The sequence below is a fragment of the Oncorhynchus gorbuscha genome, unplaced genomic scaffold (genome assembly GCF_021184085.1).
Source record: "Oncorhynchus gorbuscha isolate QuinsamMale2020 ecotype Even-year unplaced genomic scaffold, OgorEven_v1.0 Un_scaffold_643, whole genome shotgun sequence".
In the NCBI taxonomy this organism is placed as follows: Eukaryota; Metazoa; Chordata; class Actinopteri; order Salmoniformes; family Salmonidae; genus Oncorhynchus; species Oncorhynchus gorbuscha.
In genome coordinates this window covers 112,501-135,000 of record NW_025745750.1, presented here as the reverse complement: position 1 = coordinate 135,000, position 22,500 = coordinate 112,501, and the positions used below count along the sequence as shown (strand labels likewise).

At 50.5% G+C, this 22,500-nt stretch overlaps 1 protein-coding gene across 1 annotated transcript in view; it reads left to right on the top strand.

Annotated features, from left to right (window-relative positions):
- Positions 1–22,500, top strand: part of kiaa1549lb (KIAA1549-like b) — a gene marked incomplete at its 5' end in the record, with an annotated part of 191,024 nt that overhangs the window by 94,288 nt on the left and 74,236 nt on the right. The window contains 2 exons of the mRNA XM_046335003.1: positions 108–340; positions 18,911–19,043. Of these exons, the coding sequence (XP_046190959.1) occupies positions 108–340; positions 18,911–19,043 (366 nt within the window). The remainder of the gene's footprint in view (positions 1–107; positions 341–18,910; positions 19,044–22,500) is intronic.

Below are 22,500 nucleotides of genomic sequence, written 5' to 3'. Positions count from 1 at the left end.
TCCCTGCCTCCTCTCTGCCTGCCTGCCTCCCTTCCTCCCTGCCTGCCTCGCTCCCTCCCTCCCTGCCTGCCTCCCTCCCTCCCTCCCTCCCTCCCTCCCTTCTCCAGGTGAACCTAGCTCTGAAGCAGAAGTCCGACATAGAGCACTACAGGAACAAGCTGAGGCTGAAGGCCAAGAGGAAAGGGTACTATGACTTCCCCTCAGCGGACGGCAGCGGGAGGGGTAGCAGGGCGCTGGCACAGAGGCAGAGACACGGACATGAGAGGGCACCTGGAGAGCATGGCCCACCACTGGAGCCTGATGAAGACCGAGCATCCACCTACGTCAAGTCCAGCAGGAGGTGAGATGGGGGAGGGTGTGAGGGGAAAGAGGAGGGGATGGGGATATATGTTTAGTTGTAGGTGGGTAGTTTGATAGTCCCTCCTCCAAAGCTTTTCAAGGACATTGATTGGCACTCTCTCTCTGTCTGTCACGCAGCCTCACGGACCAGTTGTCTGTCTGCAGTTCCATGCCCTCATCTAACCCTCCCTCTCTATAAATGCTCCCTCAGCACGGCAGTCTGTCTGTCTAATTGTTTCATTATCATCTTTCTGTGATCTAGAGGAGGGTCTCATCAGGCCTCTTTAATCAGACTAATCCCCTCCTGTCTCTGGGATGGTGCTGGGCTCTGGCCCCTGGTCCTCTGGTCTTCTGCTCCTCCAGTCTGGAGATAAGAGGATTTGGTGTACTTGTCTCAGAGCAGGGGAGCCCATAAGGGGCTCTCCATTGGGACGGCTCTGCCCTGCTCTGTCGTGCCATCATTTGCTACTGATACAGACAGAGAGAGAATAGTTGTGGTTTGTTATGGATGCCGATGAGGGAAAAACAAATATGCGTACATAACACACACACACACACACACACACACACACACACACACACACACACACACACACACACACACACACACACACACACACACACACACACACACACACACACACACACACACACACACACACACACACACACACACACTGTACAGGAGGAGAAAGGAAAGGCAGGTGTTGGTTGTTTAGGTGATGGTTTTGTGATTTTCATTGCTCTGTTTCTCTGGAGAACCAAACTTCATATTCACTGCTTGTTGCCCTCCTCGTCCTGTCTCCTCTCTCCTGTGTCCTGTCTCCTCTCTCCTGTGTCCTGTCTCCTCTCTCCTGTCTCCTCTCTCCTGTGTCCTGTCTCCTCTCTCCTGTGTCCTGTCTCCTCTCTCCTGTGTCCTCTCTCCGCCCCCTGTGTCCTCTCTCCTGTCTCCTCTCTCCTGTGTCCTGCCTCCTCTCTCCTGTGTCCTGTCTCCTCTCTCCTGTCTCCTCTCTCCTGTGTCCTGTCTCCTCTCTCCTGTCTCCTCTCTCCTGTCTCCTCTCTCTTGTCTCCTCTCTTCTGTCTGCTCTCTTCTGTCTGCTCTCTTCTGTCTCCTCTCTTCTGTCTGCTCTCTCCTGTCTGCTCTCTCCTGTCTGCTCTCTCCTAACTGCTCTCTCCTGTCTGCTCTCTTCTGTCTGCTCTCTTCTGTCTGCTCTCTCCTGTCTGCTCTCTTCTGTCTCCTCTCTTCTGTCTGCTCTCTCCTGTCTGCTCTCTTCTGTCTCCTCTCTTCTGTCTGCTCTCTTCTGTCTCCTCTCTTCTGTCTCCTCTCTTCTGTCTGCTCTCTCCTGTCTCCTCTCTCTTGTCTCCTCTCTTCTGTCTCCTCTCTTCTGTCTGCTCTCTTCTGTCTGCTCTCTTCTGTCTGCTCTCTTCTGTCTGCTCTCTCCTGTCTCCTCTCTCTTGTCTCCTCTCTTCTGTCTCCTCTCTTCTGTCTCCTGTCTCCTGTCTCCTCTCTCCTGTCTCCTCTCTTCTGTCTGCTCCCTTCTGTCTCCTCTCTTCTGTCTCCTCTCTTCTGTCTCCTCTCTTCTGTCTCCTCTCTTCTGTCTCCTGTCTCCTGTCTCCTCTCTCCTGTCTCCTCTCTTCTGTCTCCTGTCTCCTGTCTCCTCTCTTCTGTCTCCTCTCTTCTGTCTGCTCTCTTCTGTCTCCTCTCTTCTGTCTGCTCTCTTCTGTCTGTCTCTGTCTCCTCTTCTGTCTGCTCTCTTCTGTCTGCTCTCTTCTGTCTCCTCTCTTCTGTCTCCTCTCTTCTGTCTCCTCTCTTCTGTCTCCTCTCTTCTGTCTCCTCTCTTCTGTCTGCTCTCTTCTGTCTGCTCTCTTCTGTCTCCTCTCTTCTGTCTGCTCTCTTCTGTCTCCTCTCTTCTGTCTGCTCTCTTCTGTCTCCTCTCTTCTGTCTCCCTCTTCTGTCTCCACTCTTCTGTCTCCACTCTTCTGTCTCCTCTCTTCTGTCTCCTCTCTTCTGTCTCCTCTCTTCTGTCTCCTCTCTTCTGTCTCCTCTCTTCTGTCTCCTGTCTCCTGTCTCCTCTCTCCTGTCTCCTCTCTTCTGTCTCCTCTCTTCTGTCTCCTGTCTCCTGTCTCCTCTCTTCTGTCTCCTCTCTTCTGTCTGCTCTCTTCTGTCTCCTCTCTTCTGTCTCCTCTCTTCTGTCTGCTCTCTTCTGTCTCCTCTCTTCTGTCTGCTCTCTTCTGTCTGCTCTCTTCTGTCTCCTCTCTTCTGTCTCCTCTCTTCTGTCTCCTCTCTTCTGTCTGCTCTCTCCTGTCTGCTCTCTTCTGTCTCATCTCTCTTGTCTCCTCTCTTCTGTCTCCTCTCTTCTGTCTCCTCTCTCCTGTCTCCTCTCTCTTGTCTCCTCTCTTCTGTCTCCTCTCTTCTGTCTCCTCTCTTCTGTCTCCTCTCTTCTGTCTCCTCTCTCCTGTCTCCTCTCTCTTGTCTCCTCTCTTCTGTCTCCTCTCTCCTGTCTCCTCTCTTCTGTCTCCTCTCTTCTGTCTCCTCTCTTCTGTCTGCTCTCTCCTGTCTGCTCTCTTCTGTCTCATCTCTCTTGTCTCCTCTCTTCTGTCTCCTCTCTTCTGTCTCCTCTCTCCTGTCTCCTCTCTCTTGTCTCCTCTCTTCTGTCTCCTCTCTTCTGTCTCCTCTCTTCTGTCTCCTCTCTTCTGTCTCCTCTCTCCTGTCTCCTCTCTCCTGTCTCCTCTCTCTTGTCTCCTCTCTTCTGTCTCCTCTCTTCTGTCTCCTCTCTCCTGTCTCCTCTCTTCTGTCTGCTCTCTTCTGTCTCCTCTCTTCTGTCTGCTCTCTTCTGTCTGCTCTCTTCTGTCTGCTCTCTTCTGTCTGCTCTCTTCTGTCTGCTCTCTTCTGTCTGCTCTCTTCTGTCTCCTCTCTTCTGTCTCCTCTCTTCTGTCTGCTCTCTTCTGTCTCCTGTCTCCTGTCTCCTCTCTTCTGTCTCCTGTCTCCTATCTTCTGTCTCCTCTCTTCTGTCTGCTCTCTTCTGTCTCCTGGCTCCTGTCTCCTCTCTTCTGTCTGCTCTCTTCTGTCTCCTCTATTCTGTCTCCTGTCTCCTATCTTCTGTCTCCTCTCTTCTGTCTGCTCTCTTCTGTCTCCTGTCTCCTGTCTGCTCTCTTCTGTCTCCTCTCTTCTGTCTCCTCTCTTCTGTCTGCTCTCTTCTGTCTCCTCTCTCCTGTCTGCTCTCTCCTGTCTGCTCTCTTCTGTCTCCTCTCTTCTGTCTGCTCTCTTCTGTCTGCTCTCTTCTGTCTCCTCTCTTCTGTCTGCTCTCTTCTGTCTCCTCTCTTCTGTCTCCTCTCTTCTGTCTCCTCTCTTCTGTCTCCTCTCTTCTGTCTGCTCTCTTCTGTCTGCTCTCTTCTGTCTCCTCTCTTCTGTCTGCTCTCTTCTGTCTCCTCTCTTCTGTCTCCTCTCTTCTGTCTCCTCTCTTCTGTCTCCTCTCTCCTGTCTGCTCTCTTCTGTCTCCTCTCTTCTGTCTGCTCTCTTCTGTCTGCTCTCTTCTGTCTGCTCTCTCCTGTCTGCTCTCTCCTGTCTGCTCTCTTCTGTCTGCTCTCTTCTGTCTGCTCTCTTCTGTCTCCTCTCTTCTGTCTGCTCTCTTCTGTCTGCTCTCTTCTGTCTGCTCTCTTCTGTCTCCTCTCTTCTGTCTCCTCTCTCCTGTCTGCTCTCTCCTGTCTGCTCTCTTCTGTCTCCTCTCTTCTGTCTGCTCTCTTCTGTCTCCTCTCTTCTGTCTGCTCTCTCCTGTCTCCTCTCTTCTGTCTCCTCTCTTCTGTCTGCTCTCTTCTGTCTGCTCTCTCCTGTCTGCTCTCTTCTGTCTGCTCTCTTCTGTCTGCTCTCTTCTGTCTGCTCTCTCCTGTCTGCTCTCTTCTGTCTCCTCTCTTCTGTCTGCTCTCTCCTGTCTGCTCTCTCCTGTCTCTTCTCTCTTGTCTCCTCTTTTCTGTCTGCTCTATTCTGTCTGCTCTCTTCTGTCTGCTCTCTTCTGTCTGCTCTCTCCTGTCTGCTCTCTTCTGTCTCCTCTCTTCTGTCTGCTCTCTCCTGTCTCCTCTCTCCTGTCTGCTCTCTTCTGTCTCCTCTCTCCTGTCTGCTCTCTTCTGTCTCCTCTCTTCTGTCTCCTCTCTTCTGTCTGCTCTCTCCTGTCTCCTCTCTTCTGTCTGCTCTCTTCTGTCTGCTCTCTTCTGTCTCCTCTCTTCTGTCTGCTCTCTTCTGTCTCCTCTCTCCTGTCTGCTCTCTTCTGTCTCCTCTCTTCTGTCTGCTCTCTCCTGTCTCCTCTCTTCTGTCTGCTCTCTTCTGTCTCCTCTCTCCTGTCTGCTCTCTTCTGTCTCCTCTCTTCTGTCTGCTCTCTTCTGTCTCCTGTCTCCTGTCTCCTCTCTTCTGTCTCCTCTATTCTGTCTCCTGTCTCCTATCTTCTGTCTCCTGTCTCCTGTCTCCTCTCTTCTGTCTCCTGTCTCCTGTCTCCTCTCTTCTGTATGCTCTCTTCTGTCTCCTGTCTCCTCTCTTCTGTCTCCTCTCTTCTGTCTCCTCTCTTCTGTCTGCTCTCTTCTGTCTCCTCTCTCCTGTCTGCTCTCTCCTGTCTGCTCTCTCCTGTCTGCTCTCTTCTGTCTCCTCTCTTCTGTCTCCTCTCTTCTGTCTGCTCTCTTCTGTCTGCTCTCTCCTGTCTGCTCTCTTCTGTCTCCTCTCTTCTGTCTCCTCTCTTCTGTCTGCTCTCTCTTGTCTGCTCTCTTCTGTTTCCTCTCTTCTGTCTGCTCTCTTCTGTCTCCTCTCTTCTGTCTCCTCTCTCCTGTCTGCTCTCTCCTAATTGCTCTCTCCTGTCTGCTCTCTTCTGTCTGCTCTCGCCTGTCTGCTCTCTTCTGTCTCCTCTCTCATCTGTCTGCTCTCTTCTGTCTCCTCTCTTCTGTCTGCTCTCTTCTGTCTGCTCTCTTCTGTCTCCTCTCTTCTGTCTCCTCTCTTCTGTCTCCTCTCTTCTGTCTCCTCTCTTCTGTCTGCTCTCTTCTGTCTCCTCTCTTCTGTCTCCTCTCTTCTGTCTCCTCTCTTCTGTCTCCTCTCTTCTGTCTGCTCTCTTCTGTCTGCTCTCTTCTGTCTGCTCTCTTCTGTCTGCTCTCTCCTGTCTGCTCTCTCCTGTCTCCTCTCTTCTGTCTCCTCTCTCCTGTCTCCTCTCTCCTGTCTCCTCTCTTCTGTCTGCTCTCTCCTGTCTGCTCTCTCCTGTCTACTCTCTTCTGTCTCCTCTCTCTTGTCTCCTCTCTTCTGTCTCCTCTCTCCTGTCTCCTCTCTCTTGTCTCCTCTCTCTTGTCTCCTCTCTTCTGTCTCCTCTCTCCTGTCTCCTCTCTCCTGTCTCCTCTCTCTTGTCTCCTCTCTTCTGTCTCCTCTCTTCTGTCTCCTCTCTCCTGTCTGCTCTCTTCTGTCTGCTCTCTTCTGTCTGCTCTCTCCTGTCTGCTCTCTCCTGTCTCTTCTCTCTTGTCTCCTCTTTTCTGTCTGCTCTATTCTGTCTCCTCTCTTCTGTCTCCTCTCTTCTGTCTGCTCTCTTCTGTCTGCTCTCTCCTGTCTGCTCTCTCCTGTCTCCTCTCTTTTGTCTCCTCTCTTCTGTCTGCTCTCTTCTGTCTGCTCTCTTCTGTCTGCTCTCTTCTGTCTCCTCTCTTCTGTCTTCTGTCTCCTCTCTTCTGTCTCCTCTCTTCTGTCTCCTCTCTTCTGTCTGCTCTCTCCTGTCTCCTCTCTTCTGTCTGCTCTCTCCTGTCTCCTGTCTCCTGTCTCCTCTCTTCTGTCTGCTCTCTTCTGTCTGCTCTCTTCTGTCTGCTCTCGCCTGTCTGCTCTCTTCTGTCTCCTCTCTTCTGTCTGCTCTCTCCTGTCTGCTCCCTTCTGTCTCCTCTCTTCTGTCTGCTCTCTTCTGTCTCCTCTCTTCTGTCTCCTCTCTTCTGTCTGCTCTCTCCTGTCTCCTCTCTCTTGTCTCCTCTCTTCTGTCTGCTCTCTTCTGTCTGCTCTCTTCTGTCTCCTCTCTTCTGTCTCCTCTCTTCTGTCTGCTCTCTTCTGTTTCCTCTCTTCTGTCTGCTCTCTCCTGTCTCCTCTCTCTTGTCTCCTCTCTTCTGTCTGCTCTCTTCTGTCTGCTCTCTTCTGTCTCCTCTCTTCTGTCTCCTCTCTTCTGTCTGCTCTCTCCTGTCTGCTCTCTTCTGTCTCCTCTCTTCTGTCTGCTCTCTTCTGTCTGCTCTCTTCTGTTTCCTCTCTTCTGTCTCCTCTCTTCTGTCTGCTCTCTCCTGTCTGCTCTCTTCTGTCTCCTCTCTCTTGTCTCCTCTCTTCTGTTTCCTCTCTCCTGTCTGCTCTCTTCTGTCTGCTCTCTTCTGTCTGCTCTCTTCTGTCTGCTCTCTTCTGTCTCCTCTCTTCTGTCTCCTCTCTCCTGTCTGCTCTCTCCTGTCTGCTCTCTTCTGTCTGCTCTCTTCTGTCTGCTCTCTCCTGTCTGCTCTCTCCTGTCTGCTCTCTTCTGTCTGCTCTCTCCTGTCTGCTCTCTCCTGTCTCTTCTCTCTTGTCTCCTCTTTTCTGTCTGCTCTATTCTGTCTGCTCTCTTCTGTCTGCTCTCTTCTGTCTGCTCTCTCCTGTCTGCTCTCTCCTGTCTGCTCTCTCCTGTCTCCTCTCTTTTGTCTCCTCTCTTTTGTCTCCTCTCTTCTGTCTGCTCTCTTCTGTCTCCTCTCTTCTGTCTCCTCTCTTCTGTCTGCTCTCTTCTGTCTTCTGTCTCCTGTCTCCTGTCTCCTATCTTCTGTCTCCTCTCTTCTGTCTGCTCTCTTCTGTCTCCTGTCTCCTGTCTCCTCTCTTCTGTCTCCTCTATTCTGTCTCCTGTCTCCTATCTTCTGTCTCCTGTCTCCTGTCTCCTCTCTTCTGTCTCCTGTCTCCTGTCTCCTCTCTTCTGTATGCTCTCTTCTGTCTCCTGTCTCCTCTCTTCTGTCTCCTCTCTTCTGTCTCCTCTCTTCTGTCTGCTCTCTTCTGTCTGCTCTCTCCTGTCTGCTCTCTCCTGTCTGCTCTCTTCTGTCTGCTCTCTTCTGTCTGCTCTCTTCTGTCTGCTCTCGCCTGTCTGCTCTCTTCTGTCTCCTCTCTCCTGTCTCCTCTCTTCTGTCTGCTCTCTTCTGTCTCCTCTCTTCTGTCTCCTCTCTTCTGTCTGCTCTCTCCTGTCTGCTCTCTTCTGTCTCCTCTCTTCTGTCTGCTCTCTTCTGTCTGCTCTCTTCTGTCTGCTCTCGCCTGTCTGCTCTCTTCTGTCTCCTCTCTCCTGTCTCCTCTCTTCTGTCTGCTCTCTTCTGTCTCCTCTCTTCTGTCTCCTCTCTTCTGTCTGCTCTCTCCTGTCTGCTCTCTTCTGTCTCCTCTCTTCTGTCTGCTCTCTTCTGTCTCCTCTCTTCTGTCTCCTCTCTTCTGTCTGCTCTCTTCTGTCTGCTCTCTCCTGTCTCCTCTCTCTTGTCTCCTCTCTTCTGTCTCCTCTCTTCTGTCTCCTGTCTCCTCTCTTCTGTCTCCTGTCTCCTCTCTCCTCTCTTCTGTCTCCTCTCTTCTGTCTGCTCTCTTCTGTCTCCTCTCTTCTGTCTCTCTCTTCTGCTCTCTCTGTCTCCTCTCTTCTGTCCTCTCTTCTGTCTCTGTCTCTCTTCTGTCTGCTCTCTTCTGTCTCCTCTCTTCTGTCTCCTCTCTTCTGTCTGCTCTCTTCTGTCTGCTCTCTTCTGTCTCCTCTCTTCTGTCTGCTCTCTGTCTGTCTCCTCTCTTCTGTCTGCTCTCTTCTGTCTCCTCTCTTCTGTCTCCTCTCTTCTGTCTCCTCTCTCCTGTATGCTCTCTTCTGTCTCCTCTCTTCTGTCTCCTCTCTTCTGTCTCCTCTCTTCTGTCTCCTCTCTTCTGTATGCTCTCTTCTGTCTCCTCTCTTCTGTCTCCTCTCTCCTGTCTGCTCTCTCCTGTCTCCTCTCTTCTGTCTGCTCTTCTGTCTCCTCTCTCCTGTCTGCTCTCTCCTGTCTGCTCTCTTCTGTCTCCTCTCTTCTGTCTCCTCTCTTCTGTCTGCTCTCTTCTGTCTGCTCTCTTCTGTCTCCTCTCTTCTGTCTCTCTTCTGTCTCCTCTCTTCTGTCTGCTCTCTTCTGTCTGCTCTCTTCTGTCTCCTCTGTCTCTCTTCTGTCTGCTCTCTTCTGTCTGCTCTCTTCCTGTCTGCTCTCTTCTGTCTGCTCTCTTCTGTCTCCTCTTCTGTCTCCTCTCTTCTGTCTCTCTCTTCCTGTCTCCTCTCTTCTGTCTCCTCTCTTCTGTCTGTCTCTCTCTGTCTGCTCTCTCCTGTCTCCTCTCTTCTGTCTCCTCTCTCTTGTCTCCTCTCTTCTGTCTCCTCTCTTCTGTCTCCTCTCTCCTGTCTCTCTCTCTTGTCTCCTCTCTCTGTCTCCTCTCTCTGTCTGTCTCCTCTCTCTCTGTCTCCTCTCTCCTGTCTCTCTCTTCTGTCTCCTCTCTTCTGTCTCCTCTCTTCTGTCTCCTCTCTCCTGTCTCCTCTCTTCTGTCTGCTCTCTCCTGTCTCTCTCTCTGTCTGCTCTCTCCTGTCTGCTCTCTCTCTGTCTCCTCTCTGTCTGCTCTCTTCTGTCTGCTCTCTTCTGTCTGCTCTCTCTTCTGTCTCCTCTCTTCTGTCTCCTCTCTTTTGTCTCCTCTCTTCTGTCTGCTCTCTTCTGTCTCCTGTCTCTTCTGTCTCTCTCTTCTGTCTGCTCTCTTCTGTCTCCTCTCTTCTGTCTCCTCTCTTCTGTCTGCTCTCTTCTGTCTCCTCTCTTCTGTCTGCTCTCTCCTCTCTCTGTCTCTTTCTGTCTGCTCTCTTCTGTCTCCTCTCTTCTGTCTGCTCTCTTCTGTCTGCTCTCTTCTGTCTGCTCTCTTCTGTCTGCTCTCTCCTGTCTGCTCTCTCCTGTCTGCTCTCTTCTGTCTGCTCTCTTCTGTCTGCTCTCTTCTGTCTGCTCTCTTCTGTTCCTGTCTCCTGTCTCCTCTCTTTTGTCTCCTCTCTTTTGTCTCCTCTCTTCTGTCTGCTCTCTTCTGTCTGCTCTCTTCTGTCTCCTCTCTTCTGTCTCCTCTCTTTTGTCTCCTCTCTTCTGTCTGCTCTCTTCTGTCTCCTCTCTCCTGTCTCCTGTCTCCTCTCTTCTGTCTCCTGTCTCCTCTCTTCTGTCTCCTCTCTTCTGTCTGCTCTCTCCTGTCTGCTCTCTCCTGTCTCCTCTCTTTTGTCTCCTCTCTTCTGTCTCCTCTCTTCTGTCTGCTCTCTTCTGTCTGCTCTCTTCTGTCTCCTCTCTTCTGTCTTTTGTCTGCTCTCTTCTGTCTCTGCTCTCTGTCTCTGTCTGTCTCCTCTCTTCTGTCTGCTCTCTTCTGTCTGCTCTCTTCTGTCTCCTGTCTGTCTCCTCTATTCTGTCTCCTGTCTCCTGTCTCCTGTCTCCTGTCTCCTATCTTCTGTCTCCTCTATTCTGTCTCCTGTCTCCTCTCTTCTGTCTCCTGTCTCCTCTCTCCTGTCTGCTCTCTCCTGTCTCCTCTCTTCTGTCTGCTCTCTTCTGTCTGCTCTCTTCTGTCTGCTCTCTCCTGTCTGCTCTCTCCTGTCTGCTCTCTTCTGTCTGCTCTCTTCTGTCTGCTCTCTTCTGTCTCCTCTCTTCTGTCTGCTCTCTTCTGTCTGCTCTCTTCTGTCTCCTCTCTTCTGTCTCCTGTCTCCTCTCTTCTGTCTGCTCTCTTCTGTCTCCTCTCTTCTGTCTGCTCTCTTCTGTCTCCTCTCTTCTGTCTGCTCTCTTCTGTCTCCTCTCTTCTGTCTGCTCTCTTCTGTCTACTCTCTTCTGTCTGCTCTCTTCTGTCTCCTCTCTTCTGTCTGCTCTCTTCTGTCTGCTCTCTCCTGTCTGCTCTCTCCTGTCTCCTCTCTTCTGTCTGCTCTCTTCTGTCTGCTCTCTTCTGTCTCCTCTCTTCTGTCTGCTCTCTTCTGTCTGCTCTCTCCTGTCTGCTCTCTTCTGTCTGCTCTCTTCTGTCTGCTCTCTTCTGTCTCCTCTCTTCTGTCTGATCTCTTCTGTCTGATCTCTTCTGTCTGCTCTCTCCTGTCTCCTCTCTTCTGTCTGCTCTCTCCTGTCTGCTCTCTCCTGTCTCCTCTCTCTTGTCTCCTCTCTTCTGTCTGCTCTCTTCTGTCTCCTCTCTTCTGTCTGCTCTCTTCTGTCTGCTCTCTCCTGTCTGCTCTCTCCTGTCTCCTCTCTTTTGTCTGCTCTCTTCTGTCTGCTCTCTTCTGTCTGCTCTCTTCTGTCTCCTCTCTTCTGTCTCCTCTCTTTTGTCTCCTCTCTTCTGTCTGCTCTCTTCTGTCTCCTGTCTCCTGTCTCCTCTCTTCTGTCTCCTGTCTCCTCTCTTCTGTCTCCTCTCTTCTGTCTGCTCTCTTCTGTCTCCTGTCTCCTGTCTTCTCTCTTCTGTCTGCTCTCTTCTGTCTCCTCTATTCTGTCTCCTGTCTCCTGTCTCCTATCTTCTGTCTCCTCTCTTCTGTCTGCTCTCTTCTGTCTCCTGTCTCCTCTCTTCTGTCTCCTGTCTCCTCTCTTCTGTCTCCTCTCTTCTGTCTGCTCTCTTCTGTCTCCTCTCTTCTGTCTGCTCTCTTCTGTCTGCTCTCTTCTGTCTGCTCTCTCCTGTCTGCTCTCTTCTGTCTGCTCTCTCCTTTCTGTTCTCTTCTGTCTCCTCTCTTCTGTCTCCTCTCTTCTGTCTTCTCTCTTCTGTCTGCTCTCTTCTGTCTCCTCTCTTCTGTCTCCTCTCTTTTGTCTCCTCTCTTCTGTCTGCTCTCTTCTGTCTCCTGTCTCCTGTCTCCTCTCTTCTGTCTCCTGTCTCCTCTCTTCTGTCTCCTCTCTTCTGTCTGCTCTCTTCTGTCTCCTGTCTCCTGTCTCCTCTCTTCTGTCTGCTCTCTTCTGTCTCCTCTATTCTGTCTCCTGTCTCCTGTCTCCTATCTTCTGTCTCCTCTCTTCTGTCTGCTCTCTTCTGTCTCCTGTCTCCTCTCTTCTGTCTCCTGTCTCCTCTCTTCTGTCTCCTCTCTTCTGTCTGCTCTCTTCTGTCTGCTCTCTTCTGTCTGCTCTCTTCTGTCTGCTCTCTCCTGTCTGCTCTCTTCTGTCTGCTCTCTTCTGTCTGCTCTCTTCTGTCTGCTCTCTTCTGTCTGCTCTCTTCTGTCTCCTCTCTTCTGTCTCCTCTCTTTTGTCTCCTCTCTTCTGTCTGCTCTCTTCTGTCTCCTGTCTCCTGTCTCCTCTCTTCTGTCTCCTGTCTCCTCTCTTCTGTCTGCTCTCTTCTGTCTCCTGTCTCCTGTCTCCTCTCTTCTGTCTCCTGTCTCCTCTCTTCTGTCTCCTCTCTTCTGTCTGCTCTCTTCTGTCTCCTGTCTCCTGTCTCCTCTCTTCTGTCTGCTCTCTTCTGTCTCCTCTATTCTGTCTCCTGTCTCCTATCTTCTGTCTCCTATCTTCTGTCTCCTCTCTTCTGTCTGCTCTCTTCTGTCTCCTGTCTCCTCTCTTCTGTCTCCTGTCTCCTCTCTTCTGTCTGCTCTCTTCTGTCTCCTCTCTTCTGTCTCCTCTCTTCTGTCTGCTCTCTTCTGTCTGCTCTCTTCTGTCTGCTCTCTTCTGTCTGCTCTCTCCTGTCTGCTCTCTTCTGTCTGCTCTCTTCTGTCTCCTCTCTTCTGTCTGCTCTCTTCTGTCTCCTCTCTCCTGTCTGTTCTCTTCTGTCTCCTCTCTTCTGTCTCCTCTCTTCTGTCTCCTCTCTTCTGTCTCCTCTCTTATGTCTCCTCTCTTATGTCTGCTCTCTTCTGTCTCCTCTCTTTTGTCTCCTCTCTTCTGTCTGCTCTCTTCTGTCTCCTGTCTCCTGTCTCCTCTCTTCTGTCTCCTGTCTCCTCTCTTCTGTCTCCTCTCTTCTGTCTGCTCTCTTCTGTCTCCTGTCTCCTGTCTCCTCTCTTCTGTCTCCTGTCTCCTCTCTTCTGTCTCCTCTCTTCTGTCTGCTCTCTTCTGTCTCCTGTCTCCTGTCTCCTCTCTTCTGTCTCCTGTCTGCTCTCTTCTGTCTGCTCTCGCCTGTCTGCTCTCTTCTGTCTCCTCTCTCCTGTCTCCTCTCTTCTGTCTGCTCTCTTCTGTCTCCTCTCTTCTGTCTCCTCTCTTCTGTCTGCTCTCTCCTGTCTGCTCTCTTCTGTCTCCTCTCTTCTGTCTGCTCTCTTCTGTCTGCTCTCTTCTGTCTGCTCTCGCCTGTCTGCTCTCTTCTGTCTCCTCTCTCCTGTCTCCTCTCTTCTGTCTGCTCTCTTCTGTCTCCTCTCTTCTGTCTCCTCTCTTCTGTCTGCTCTCTCCTGTCTGCTCTCTTCTGTCTCCTCTCTTCTGTCTGCTCTCTTCTGTCTCCTCTCTTCTGTCTCCTCTCTTCTGTCTGCTCTCTTCTGTCTGCTCTCTCCTGTCTCCTCTCTCTTGTCTCCTCTCTTCTGTCTCCTCTCTTCTGTCTCCTCTCTTCTGTCTCCTGTCTCCTCTCTCCTCTCTTCTGTCTGCTCTCTTCTGTCTCCTCTCTTCGGACTCCTCTCTTCTGTCTCCTCTCTTCTGTCTGCTCTCTTCTGTCTGCTCTCTCCTGTCTCCTCTCTCTTGTCTCCTCTCTTCTGTCTCCTCTCTTCTGTCTCCTGTCTCCTCTCTCCTCTCTTCTGTCTGCTCTCTTCTGTCTCCTCTCTTCGGACTCCTCTCTTCTGTCTTCTCTCATCTGTCTGCTCTCTTCTGTCTGCTCTCTTCTGTCTCCTCTCTTCTGTCTCCTCTCTTCTGTCTGCTCTCTTCTGTCTCCTCTCTTCTGTCTCCTCTCTTCTGTCTCCTCTCTTCTGTCTCCTCTCTTCTGTCTGCTCTCTTCTGTCTCCTCTCTTCTGTCTCCTCTCTTCTGTCTGCTCTCTTCTGTCTCCTCTCTTCTGTCTGCTCTCTCCTGTCTCCTCTCTTCTGTCTGCTCTCTTCTGTCTCCTCTCTTCTGTCTCCTCTCTTCTGTCTCCTCTCTCCTGTATGCTCTCTTCTGTCTCCTCTCTTCTGTCTCCTCTCTTCTGTCTCCTCTCTTCTGTCTCCTCTCTTCTGTCTCCTCTCTTCTGTATGCTCTCTTCTGTCTCCTCTCTTCTGTCTCCTCTCTCCTGTCTGCTCTCTCCTGTCTCCTCTCTTCTGTCTGCTCTCTCTTGTCTCCTCTCTCCTGTCTGCTCTCTCCTGTCTGCTCTCTTCTGTCTCCTCTCTTCTGTCTCCTCTCTTCTGTCTGCTCTCTTCTGTCTGCTCTCTTCTGTCTCCTCTCTTCTGTCTCCTCTCTTCTGTCTCCTCTCTTCTGTCTGCTCTCTTCTGTCTGCTCTCTTCTGTCTGCTCTCTCTGTCTGTCTCTCTCTCCTCTCTTCTGTCTCTCTTCTGTCTCCTCTCTTCTGTCTCCTCTCTCCTGTCTCCTCTCTCCTGTCTCCTCTCTTCTGTCTGCTCTCTCCTGTCTGCTCTCTCCTGTCTACTCTCTTCTGTCTCCTCTCTCTTGTCTCCTCTCTTCTGTCTCTGTCCTCTCTCCTGTCTCCTCTCTCCTCTCTTGTCTCCTCTCTCTCTGTCTCCTCTCTTCTGTCTCCTCTCTCTCTGTCTCCTCTCTCTGTTGTCTCCTCTCTTCTGTCTCTCTCTCTCTGTCTCTCTCCTGTCTCCTCTCTTCTGTCTGCTCTCTCCTGTCTGCTCTCTCCTGTCTGCTCTCTCCTGTCTGCTCTCTTCTGTTGTCTCTCTTTTGTCTCCTCTCTTCTGTCTGCTCTCTTCTGTCTGCTCTCTTCTGTCTCCTCTCTTCTGTCTCCTCTCTTTTGTCTGCTCTCTTCTGTCTCCTCTCTTCTGTCTGCTCTCTTCTGTCTCCTCTCTTTTGTCTCCTCTCTTCTGTCTGCTCTCTTCTGTCTCCTGTCTCCTGTCTCCTCTCTTCTGTCTCCTGTCTCCTCTCTTCTGTCTCCTCTCTTCTGTCTGCTCTCTTCTGTCTCCTGTCTCCTGTCTTCTCTCTTCTGTCTGCTCTCTTCTGTCTCCTCTATTCTGTCTCCTGTCTCCTGTCTCCTATCTTCTGTCTCCTCTCTTCTGTCTGCTCTCTTCTGTCTCCTGTCTCCTCTCTTCTGTCTCCTGTCTCCTCTCTTCTGTCTGCTCTCTTCTGTCTCCTCTCTTCTGTCTGCTCTCTTCTGTCTGCTCTCTTCTGTCTGCTCTCTCCTGTCTGCTCTCTTCTGTCTGCTCTCTTCTGTCTCCTCTCTTCTGTCTGCTCTCTTCTGTCTGCTCTCTTCTGTCTCCTCTCTCCTGTCTGTTCTCTTCTGTCTCCTCTCTTCTGTCTCCTCTCTTCTGTCTCCTCTCTTCTGTCTCCTCTCTTCTGTCTCCTCTCTTCTGTCTCCTCTCTTCTGTCTCCTCTCTTCTGTCTCCTCTCTTCTGTCTCCTCTCTTCTGTCTCCTCTCTTCTGTCTGCTCTCTCCTTTCTGTTCTCTTCTGTCTCCTCTCTTCTGTCTCCTCTCTTCTGTCTTCTCTCTTCTGTCTGCTCTCTTCTGTCTCCTCTCTTCTGTCTCCTCTCTTTTGTCTCCTCTCTTTTGTCTCCTCTCTTCTGTCTGCTCTCTTCTGTCTCCTGTCTCCTGTCTCCTCTCTTCTGTCTCCTGTCTCCTCTCTTCTGTCTCCTCTCTTCTGTCTGCTCTCTTCTGTCTCCTGTCTCCTGTCTCCTCTCTTCTGTCTGCTCTCTTCTGTCTCCTCTATTCTGTCTCCTGTCTCCTGTCTCCTATCTTCTGTCTCCTCTCTTCTGTCTGCTCTCTTCTGTCTCCTGTCTCCTCTCTTCTGTCTCCTGTCTCCTCTCTTCTGTCTGCTCTCTTCTGTCTCCTCTCTTCTGTCTGCTCTCTTCTGTCTGCTCTCTTCTGTCTGCTCTCTCCTGTCTGCTCTCTTCTGTCTGCTCTCTTCTGTCTGCTCTTTTCTGTCTGCTCTCTCCTGTCTGCTCTCTCCTGTCTCCTCTCTTTTGTCTCCTCTCTTCTGTCTGCTCTCTTCTGTCTGCTCTCTTCTGTCTCCTCTCTTCTGTCTCCTCTCTTTTGTCTCCTCTCTTCTGTCTGCTCTCTTCTGTCTCCTGTCTCCTGTCTCCTCTCTTCTGTCTCCTGTCTCCTCTCTTCTGTCTCCTCTCTTCTGTCTGCTCTCTTCTGTCTCCTGTCTCCTGTCTCCTCTCTTCTGTCTGCTCTCTTCTGTCTCCTCTATTCTGTCTCCTGTCTCCTATCTTCTGTCTGCTCTCTTCTGTCTCCTGTCTCCTCTCTTCTGTCTCCTGTCTCCTCTCTTCTGTCTCCTGTCTCCTCTCTTCTGTCTGCTCTCTTCTGTCTCCTCTCTTCTGTCTCCTCTCTTCTGTCTGCTCTCTTCTGTCTCCTCTCTCCTGTCTGCTCTCTTCTGTCTGCTCTCTTCTGTCTGCTCTCTTCTGTCTCCTCTCTTCTGTCTGCTCTCTTCTGTCTCCTCTCTCCTGTCTGTTCTCTCCTGTCTGTTCTCTTCTGTCTCCTCTCTTCTGTCTCCTCTCTTCTGTCTCCTCTCTTCTGTCTCCTCTCTTATGTCTGCTCTCTTCTGTCTGCTCTCTTTTGTCTCCTCTCTTCTGTCTGCTCTCTTCTGTCTCCTGTCTCCTGTCTCCTCTCTTCTGTCTCCTGTCTCCTCTCTTCTGTCTCCTCTCTTCTGTCTGCTCTCTTCTGTCTCCTGTCTCCTGTCTCCTCTCTTCTGTCTCCTGTCTCCTCTCTTCTGTCTCCTCTCTTCTGTCTGCTCTCTTCTGTCTCCTGTCTCCTGTCTCCTCTCTTCTGTCTCCTGTCTCCTCTCTTCTGTCTCCTCTCTTCTGTCTGCTCTCTTCTGTCTCCTGTCTCCTGTCTCCTCTCTTCTGTCTGCTCTCTTCTGTCTCCTCTATTCTGTCTCCTGTCTCCTATCTTCTGTCTCCTCTCTTCTGTCTGCTCTCTTCTGTCTCCTGTCTCCTCTCTTCTGTCTCCTGTCTCCTCTCTTCTGTCTGCTCTCTTCTGTCTGCTCTCTTCTGTCTCCTCTCTTCTGTCTCCTCTCTTCTGTCTGCTCTCTTCTGTCTGCTCTCTTCTGTCTGCTCTCTCCTGTCTGCTCTCTTCTGTCTGCTCTCTTCTGTCTCCTCTCTTCTGTCTGCTCTCTTCTGTCTCCTCTCTCCTGTCTGTTCTCTTCTGTCTCCTCTCTTCTGTCTCCTCTCTTCTGTCTCCTCTCTTCTGTCTCCTCTCTTATGTCTGCTCTCTTCTGTCTCCTCTCTTTTGTCTCCTCTCTTCTGTCTGCTCTCTTCTGTCTCCTGTCTCCTGTCTCCTCTCTTCTGTCTCCTGTCTCCTCTCTTCTGTCTCCTCTCTTCTGTCTGCTCTCTTCTGTCTCCTGTCTCCTGTCTCCTCTCTTCTGTCTGCTCTCTTCTGTCTCCTCTATTCTGTCTCCTGTCTCCTATCTTCTGTCTCCTCTCTTCTGTCTCCTGTCTCCTCTCTTCTGTCTCCTGTCTCCTCTCTTCTGTCTCCTGTCTCCTCTCTTCTGTCTGCTCTCTTCTGTCTGCTCTCTTCTGTCTGCTCTCTTCTGTCTCCTGTCTCCTCTCTTCTGTCTCCTGTCTCCTCTCTTCTGTCTGCTCTCTCCTGTCTGTTCTCTTCTGTCTCCTCTCTTCTGTCTGTTCTCTTCTGTCTCCTCTCTTCTGTCTGCTCTCTCCTTTCTGTTCTCTTCTGTCTCCTCTCTTCTGTCTCCTCTCTTCTGTCTGCTCTCTCCTGTCTGCTCTCTCCTGTCTGCTCTCTCCTGTCTGCTCTCTCCTGTCTGCTCTCTTCTGTCTCTATCATCTTTGGTTCTGGTGAAGTTTCCCATAGAGACATGTTTGACAGACACTCCAGTCATGCTCAGCCTGCTGATAGGACTGTGATGAGTGATGAGATAGCACTCCCAGAGCATGTTCACTGATCTGCATCACTGCATCTTGTTCAACAGAATCAAAAATATGTATCAATATTATCATACATATTACCTCCTCTCTAAGACGTCCTCAGTATGATGCCGTTTTAGGAGTTTCAGCATTGGCTGGCAGGGATAAGTGATTGAAAAACACACAATTATGTCAAATCAATCTGGCGGAGGAGATATTATATTCAGACTTACACTACCGTTCAACAGTTTGGGGTCACTTAGAAATGTCCTTGTTTTCCATGAAAACATACAGTACATGAAATGAGTTGCAGAATGAATAGGAAATATAGTCAAGATGTTGACAAGGGCTTCTTCCCTAAATACTTCTTGCATAGTTTGGACCTGTGCTTTAGGTCATTGTCCTGTTGTAGGAGGAAATTGGCTCCAATTAAGCGCTGTCCACAGGGTATGGCATGGCGTTGCAAAATGGAATGATACCATTCCTTCTTCAAGAACCCTTTAACCCTGTACAGATCTCCCACTTTGCCACCACCAAAGCAACCCAGACCATCACATTGCCTCCAGCATCTTTTCATTTTTTCTACGTCTCTCGAATATTCTTCTTTGTGATCTGAACACCTTAAACTTAGATTCGTCTGTCCATAACACTTTTTTCCAATATTCCTCTGTCCAGTGTCTGTGTTCTTTTGACCATCTTAATCTTTTCTTTTTATTGGCCAGTCTGAGATATGTTTTTTTCCTTTGCAACTCTGCCTAGAAGGTCAGAATCCCAGAGTCGCCTCTTCACTGTTGACGTTGAGACTGGTGTTTTGTGGGTACTATTTAATGAAGCTGCCAGTTGAGGACGTGTGAGGCGTCTGTTTCTCAAACTAGACACTCTAATGAACTTGTCCTCTTGCTCAGTTGTGCACCAGGGCCTCCCACTCCTCTTTCTATTCTGGTTAGAGCCAGTTTGCACTGTTCTGTGAAGGGAGTAGTACACAGCGTTGTATGAAACGTTCAGTTTCTTGGCAATTTCTCGCATGGAATAGCCTTCATTTTTTCAGAACAAGAATAGACTGACGAGTTTCAGAAGAAAGTTATTTGTTTCTGGCCATTTTGAGCCTGTAATGGAACCCACAAATGCTGACGCTCCAGATATTCAACTAGATACTCAACTAGTCTAAAGAAGGCCAGTTTTATTGCTTCTTTAATCAGAACAACCGTTTTCAGCTGTGCTAACATAATTGCAAAAGGGTTTTCTAATGATTAATTAGCCTTTTAAAATGATAAACTTGGATTGGCTAACACAACGTGCCATTGGAACACAGGAGTGATGGTTGCTGATAATGGGCCTATGTAGATATTTGATTAAAAAAAATCTGCCGTAATAGTCATTTACCAAATTAACAATGTCTACACTGTATTTCTGATCAATTTGATGTTATTTTAATGGACCCAAAAATGTGCTTTTCTTTCAAAAACAAGGACATTTCTAAGTGACCCCAGACTGCTGAACGGTAGTGTGGCTGGAAAGGCCTATAGAATATAATAGAATGTTGATTCATGATGACATTGTTGCTGCTGATGATGGTGAGGTTGATGGCGAAGAAGACGATGACCATGACGATGATAATGAAACCAGGAGTTTCTCCTAGTTAACTGTATTGTCTAAGGCGGTTTGTTGCACTCATTTGATTAACACATTCCTCTTCTTATTGGCTGATTGATTTGAGCTCTGTAACACTCTGTGATTGGCAGACACTCTCAGGTGAGGCAGCGGACCTATCGGAGCAGGCAGAGCCTGAACAGCCCGAGTACCGGAGGAACAGAGATGGACCTGCTGGTTATGAGGGAGAGACCCAGGAGAGGCATCAGGAACAGCGGCTATGACGTGAGTCCCACTCCCCTGACCCTGGTTCTGATCCTGGTCCTGACCCTGGTCCTGACCCTGGTCCTGACCCTGGTCCTGACCCTGGTCCTGACCCTGGTCCTGACCCTGGTCCTTACCCTGGTCCTGATCCTGGTCCTGACCCTGGTCCTGACCCTGGTCCTGATCCTGGTCCTGACCCTGGTCCTGATCCTGGTCCTTACCCTTGTCCTGATCCTGGTCCTGATCCTGGTCCTTACCCTGGTCCTGACCCTGGTCCTGGTCCTGATCCTGGTCCTTACCCTGGTCCTGACCCTGGTCCTGATCCTGGTCCTTACCCTGGTCCTGACCCTGGTCCTTACCCTGGTCCTTACCCTGGTCCTGATCCTGGTCCTTATCCTGGTCCTGACCCTGGTCCTGACCCTGGTCCTGATCCTGGTCCTGACCCTGGTCCTGACCCTGGTCCTTACCCTGGTCCTGACCCTGGTCCTGATCCTGGTCCTTACCCTGGTCCTGACCCTGGTCCTTACCCTGGTCCTGATCCTGGTCCTTACCCTGGTCCTGACCCTGGTCCTGACCCTGGTCCTGACCCTGGTCCTGATCCTGGTCCTGACCCTGGTCCTGATCCTGGTCCTTACCCTGGTCCTTACCCTGGTCCTGATCCTGGTCGTTTCCCACTGGCCCTATCTGAACTGGTGTTCTGGGTCTCAGAAGCAGACTGGGGTTCAAACACTATTTAAAATCTTTCAGTTACTTTGAGCATTTGCTCTAGCATGATGGGTTTGGAGTGGCAGATGGTTGGGGTTTGGAATGGCAGATGGGAGGGGTTGGAATGGCAGATGGGAGGGGTTTGGAATGGCAGATGGGAGGGGTTTGGAATGGCAGATGGGTGGGGTTTGGAATGGCAGATGGGTGAGGTTTGGAGTGGCAGATGGGAGGGGATTGGAGTGGCAGATGGGTGAGGTTTGGAGTGGCAGATGGGTGAGGTTTGGAATGGCAGATGGGTGAGGTTTGGAGTGGCAGATGGGAGGGGTTTGGAATGGCAGATGGGGGGGGTTGGAATGGCAGATGGGAGGGGTTTGGAGTGGCAGATGGGTGAGGTTTGGAGTGTCAGATGGGAGGGGTTTGGAATGGCAGATGGGAGGGGTTTGGAATGGCAGATGGGAGGGGTTTGGAGTGGCAGATGGGAGAGGTTTGGAGTGGCAGATGGGCGGGGTTTGGAGTGGCAGATGGGTGAGGTTTGGAGTGGCAGATGGGGAGGGGTTTGGAATGGCAGATGGGAGTGGTTTGGAGTGGCAGATGGGAGGGGTTTGGAGTGGCAGATGGGAGGGGTTTGGAGTGGCAGATGGGAGGGGTTTGGAGTGGCAGATGGGAGGGGTTTGGAGTGGCAGATGGGTGAGGTTTGGAGTGGCAGATGGGAGGGGTTTGAAGTGGCAGATGGGAGGGGTTTGGAGTGGCAGATGGGAGGGGTTTGGAGTGGCAGATGGGAGGGGTTTGGAATGGCAGATGGGAGGGGTTTGGAGTGGCAGATGGGAGGGGTTTGGAGTGGCAGATGGGAGGGGTTTGGAATGGCAGATGGGAGGGGTTTGGAATGGCAGATGGGAGGGGTTTTGAGTGGCAGATGGGAGGGGTTTAGAATGGCAGATGGGAGGGGTTTGGAGTGGCAGATGGGTGAGGTTTGGAATGGCAGATGGGAGGGGTTTGGAGTGGCAGATGGGTGAGGTTGGAATGGCAGATGGGGAGGGTTGAATGGCAGATGGGAGGGGTTTGGAATGGCAGATCGGTGGGGTAAGGAGTGGCAGATGTTATTGATTCCATTGTGTCAGCCAGCTCAAGTATTTGAAATGATTTCAAATAGTATTTGAACCCAGGACTGTGCCAGATACAGCGTTGTGAAAAAGTATTACCCCTTTATAATTTTCTCTTGGACTTGAAACCCACAAATGTTGCTGAGTTAAAGCAGTCCTGCATGCAACTATGTTTATTTTGTTATTTGTAAACTCAGGTTCCCTTTATCGAACATTAGTTTTTTGTTGAAGGTCTGACAACATTCAGTATCAAAAATATGCAAAAATAGAGAAAATGTAAAATGGGGCAAATCCTTTTCCCTGCCAGTGTCTCTGTAGCTTACATGTCCACAGTCGTTACAACCACTCATTTTACAGGTCATTTACTATACAAACATAGCTAACATCCCCAGGTGACTGGAGACAACAGCTTCCTGTTGCAAACAAACAAACATATGTACCTGCATGCTCCAAATGTGTTGTATGGTGCTGCATGTTTCACAACAGACACATCACTGGGTAGTGAACTGTCTGTTTGTAGTACCTCTGGCAGGGTACTGTTGCAGTCAAGGCAGTTGTCTTAAGGTGTAGAGGGGAGTTCCATTCAACATCACAACATATTGCAATCCTGAATGCACCTCTAATAGAGGTCTCCAGGGGTCAAAGTCTCAGATAGGAACTGGACTGTCCACATACAGGTGTGGTTGAAGTTAAGCACATCAGACTTCAGTGATGGAGTTGCTTAATGGTTGATAGTGGTAGATTCATAAGGTGTTCTTTATAGTTGTGGTTTACCTTTCAGACATGTTCCTCTCCTCTCCTCTCCTCTCCTCTCCTCTCCTCTCCTCTCCTCTCCTCTCCTCTCCTCTCCTCTCCTCTCCTCTCCTCTCCTCTCCTCTCCTCTCCTCTCCTCTCCTCTCCTCTCCTCTCCTCTCCTCTCCTCTCCTCTCCCCTCCCCTCCTCTCCTCTCCTCTCCTGTGATACTGTGGTGTGATACTGTTGCTGCTAAAGAGCAGCTCCCTGCAGTCATGTTTCAGATCACTACTTAACAAACACCACAAAGAGAACGAGGTAGTTTTACAGTAAGCTCCTACTTTACAAACAGAACAGCATAGTGTCTTTCTCTCCTTTACTTTATCTAATCATCTCAGACATTGGTTTTAACAATAACCACATATTACAGCTAATAGAATATGTATCACATTTACCACAGACAGTAACAACTCTTTGAGTCTATTGTCAATATCCTCTACATAGAGAAGCATAATTTCCTCCCAAGCAACCTGTCTTCATACTTCTCTTCCTCTATGTCCTCCCTCCACTGTTCTGCTCCCTGTCTTCCTCTGTCCTCCCTCCACTGTTCTGCTCCCTGTCTTCCTCTAGTCCTCCCTCCACTGTTCTGCTCCCTGTCTTCCTCTATGTCCTCCCTCCACTGTTCTGCTCCCTGTCTTCCTCTAGTCCTCCCTCCACTGTTCTGCTCCCTGTCTTCCTCTAGTCCTCCCTCCACTGTTCTGCTCCCTGTCTTCCTCTATGTCCTCCCTCCACTGTTCTGCTCCCTGTCTTCCTCTACCTCCTCCCTCTACTGTTCTGCTCCCTGTCTTCCTCTACCTCCTCCCTCCACTGTTCTGCTCCCTGTCTTCCTCTACCTCCTCCCTCCACTGTTCTGCTCCCTGTCTTCCTCTACCTCCTCCCTC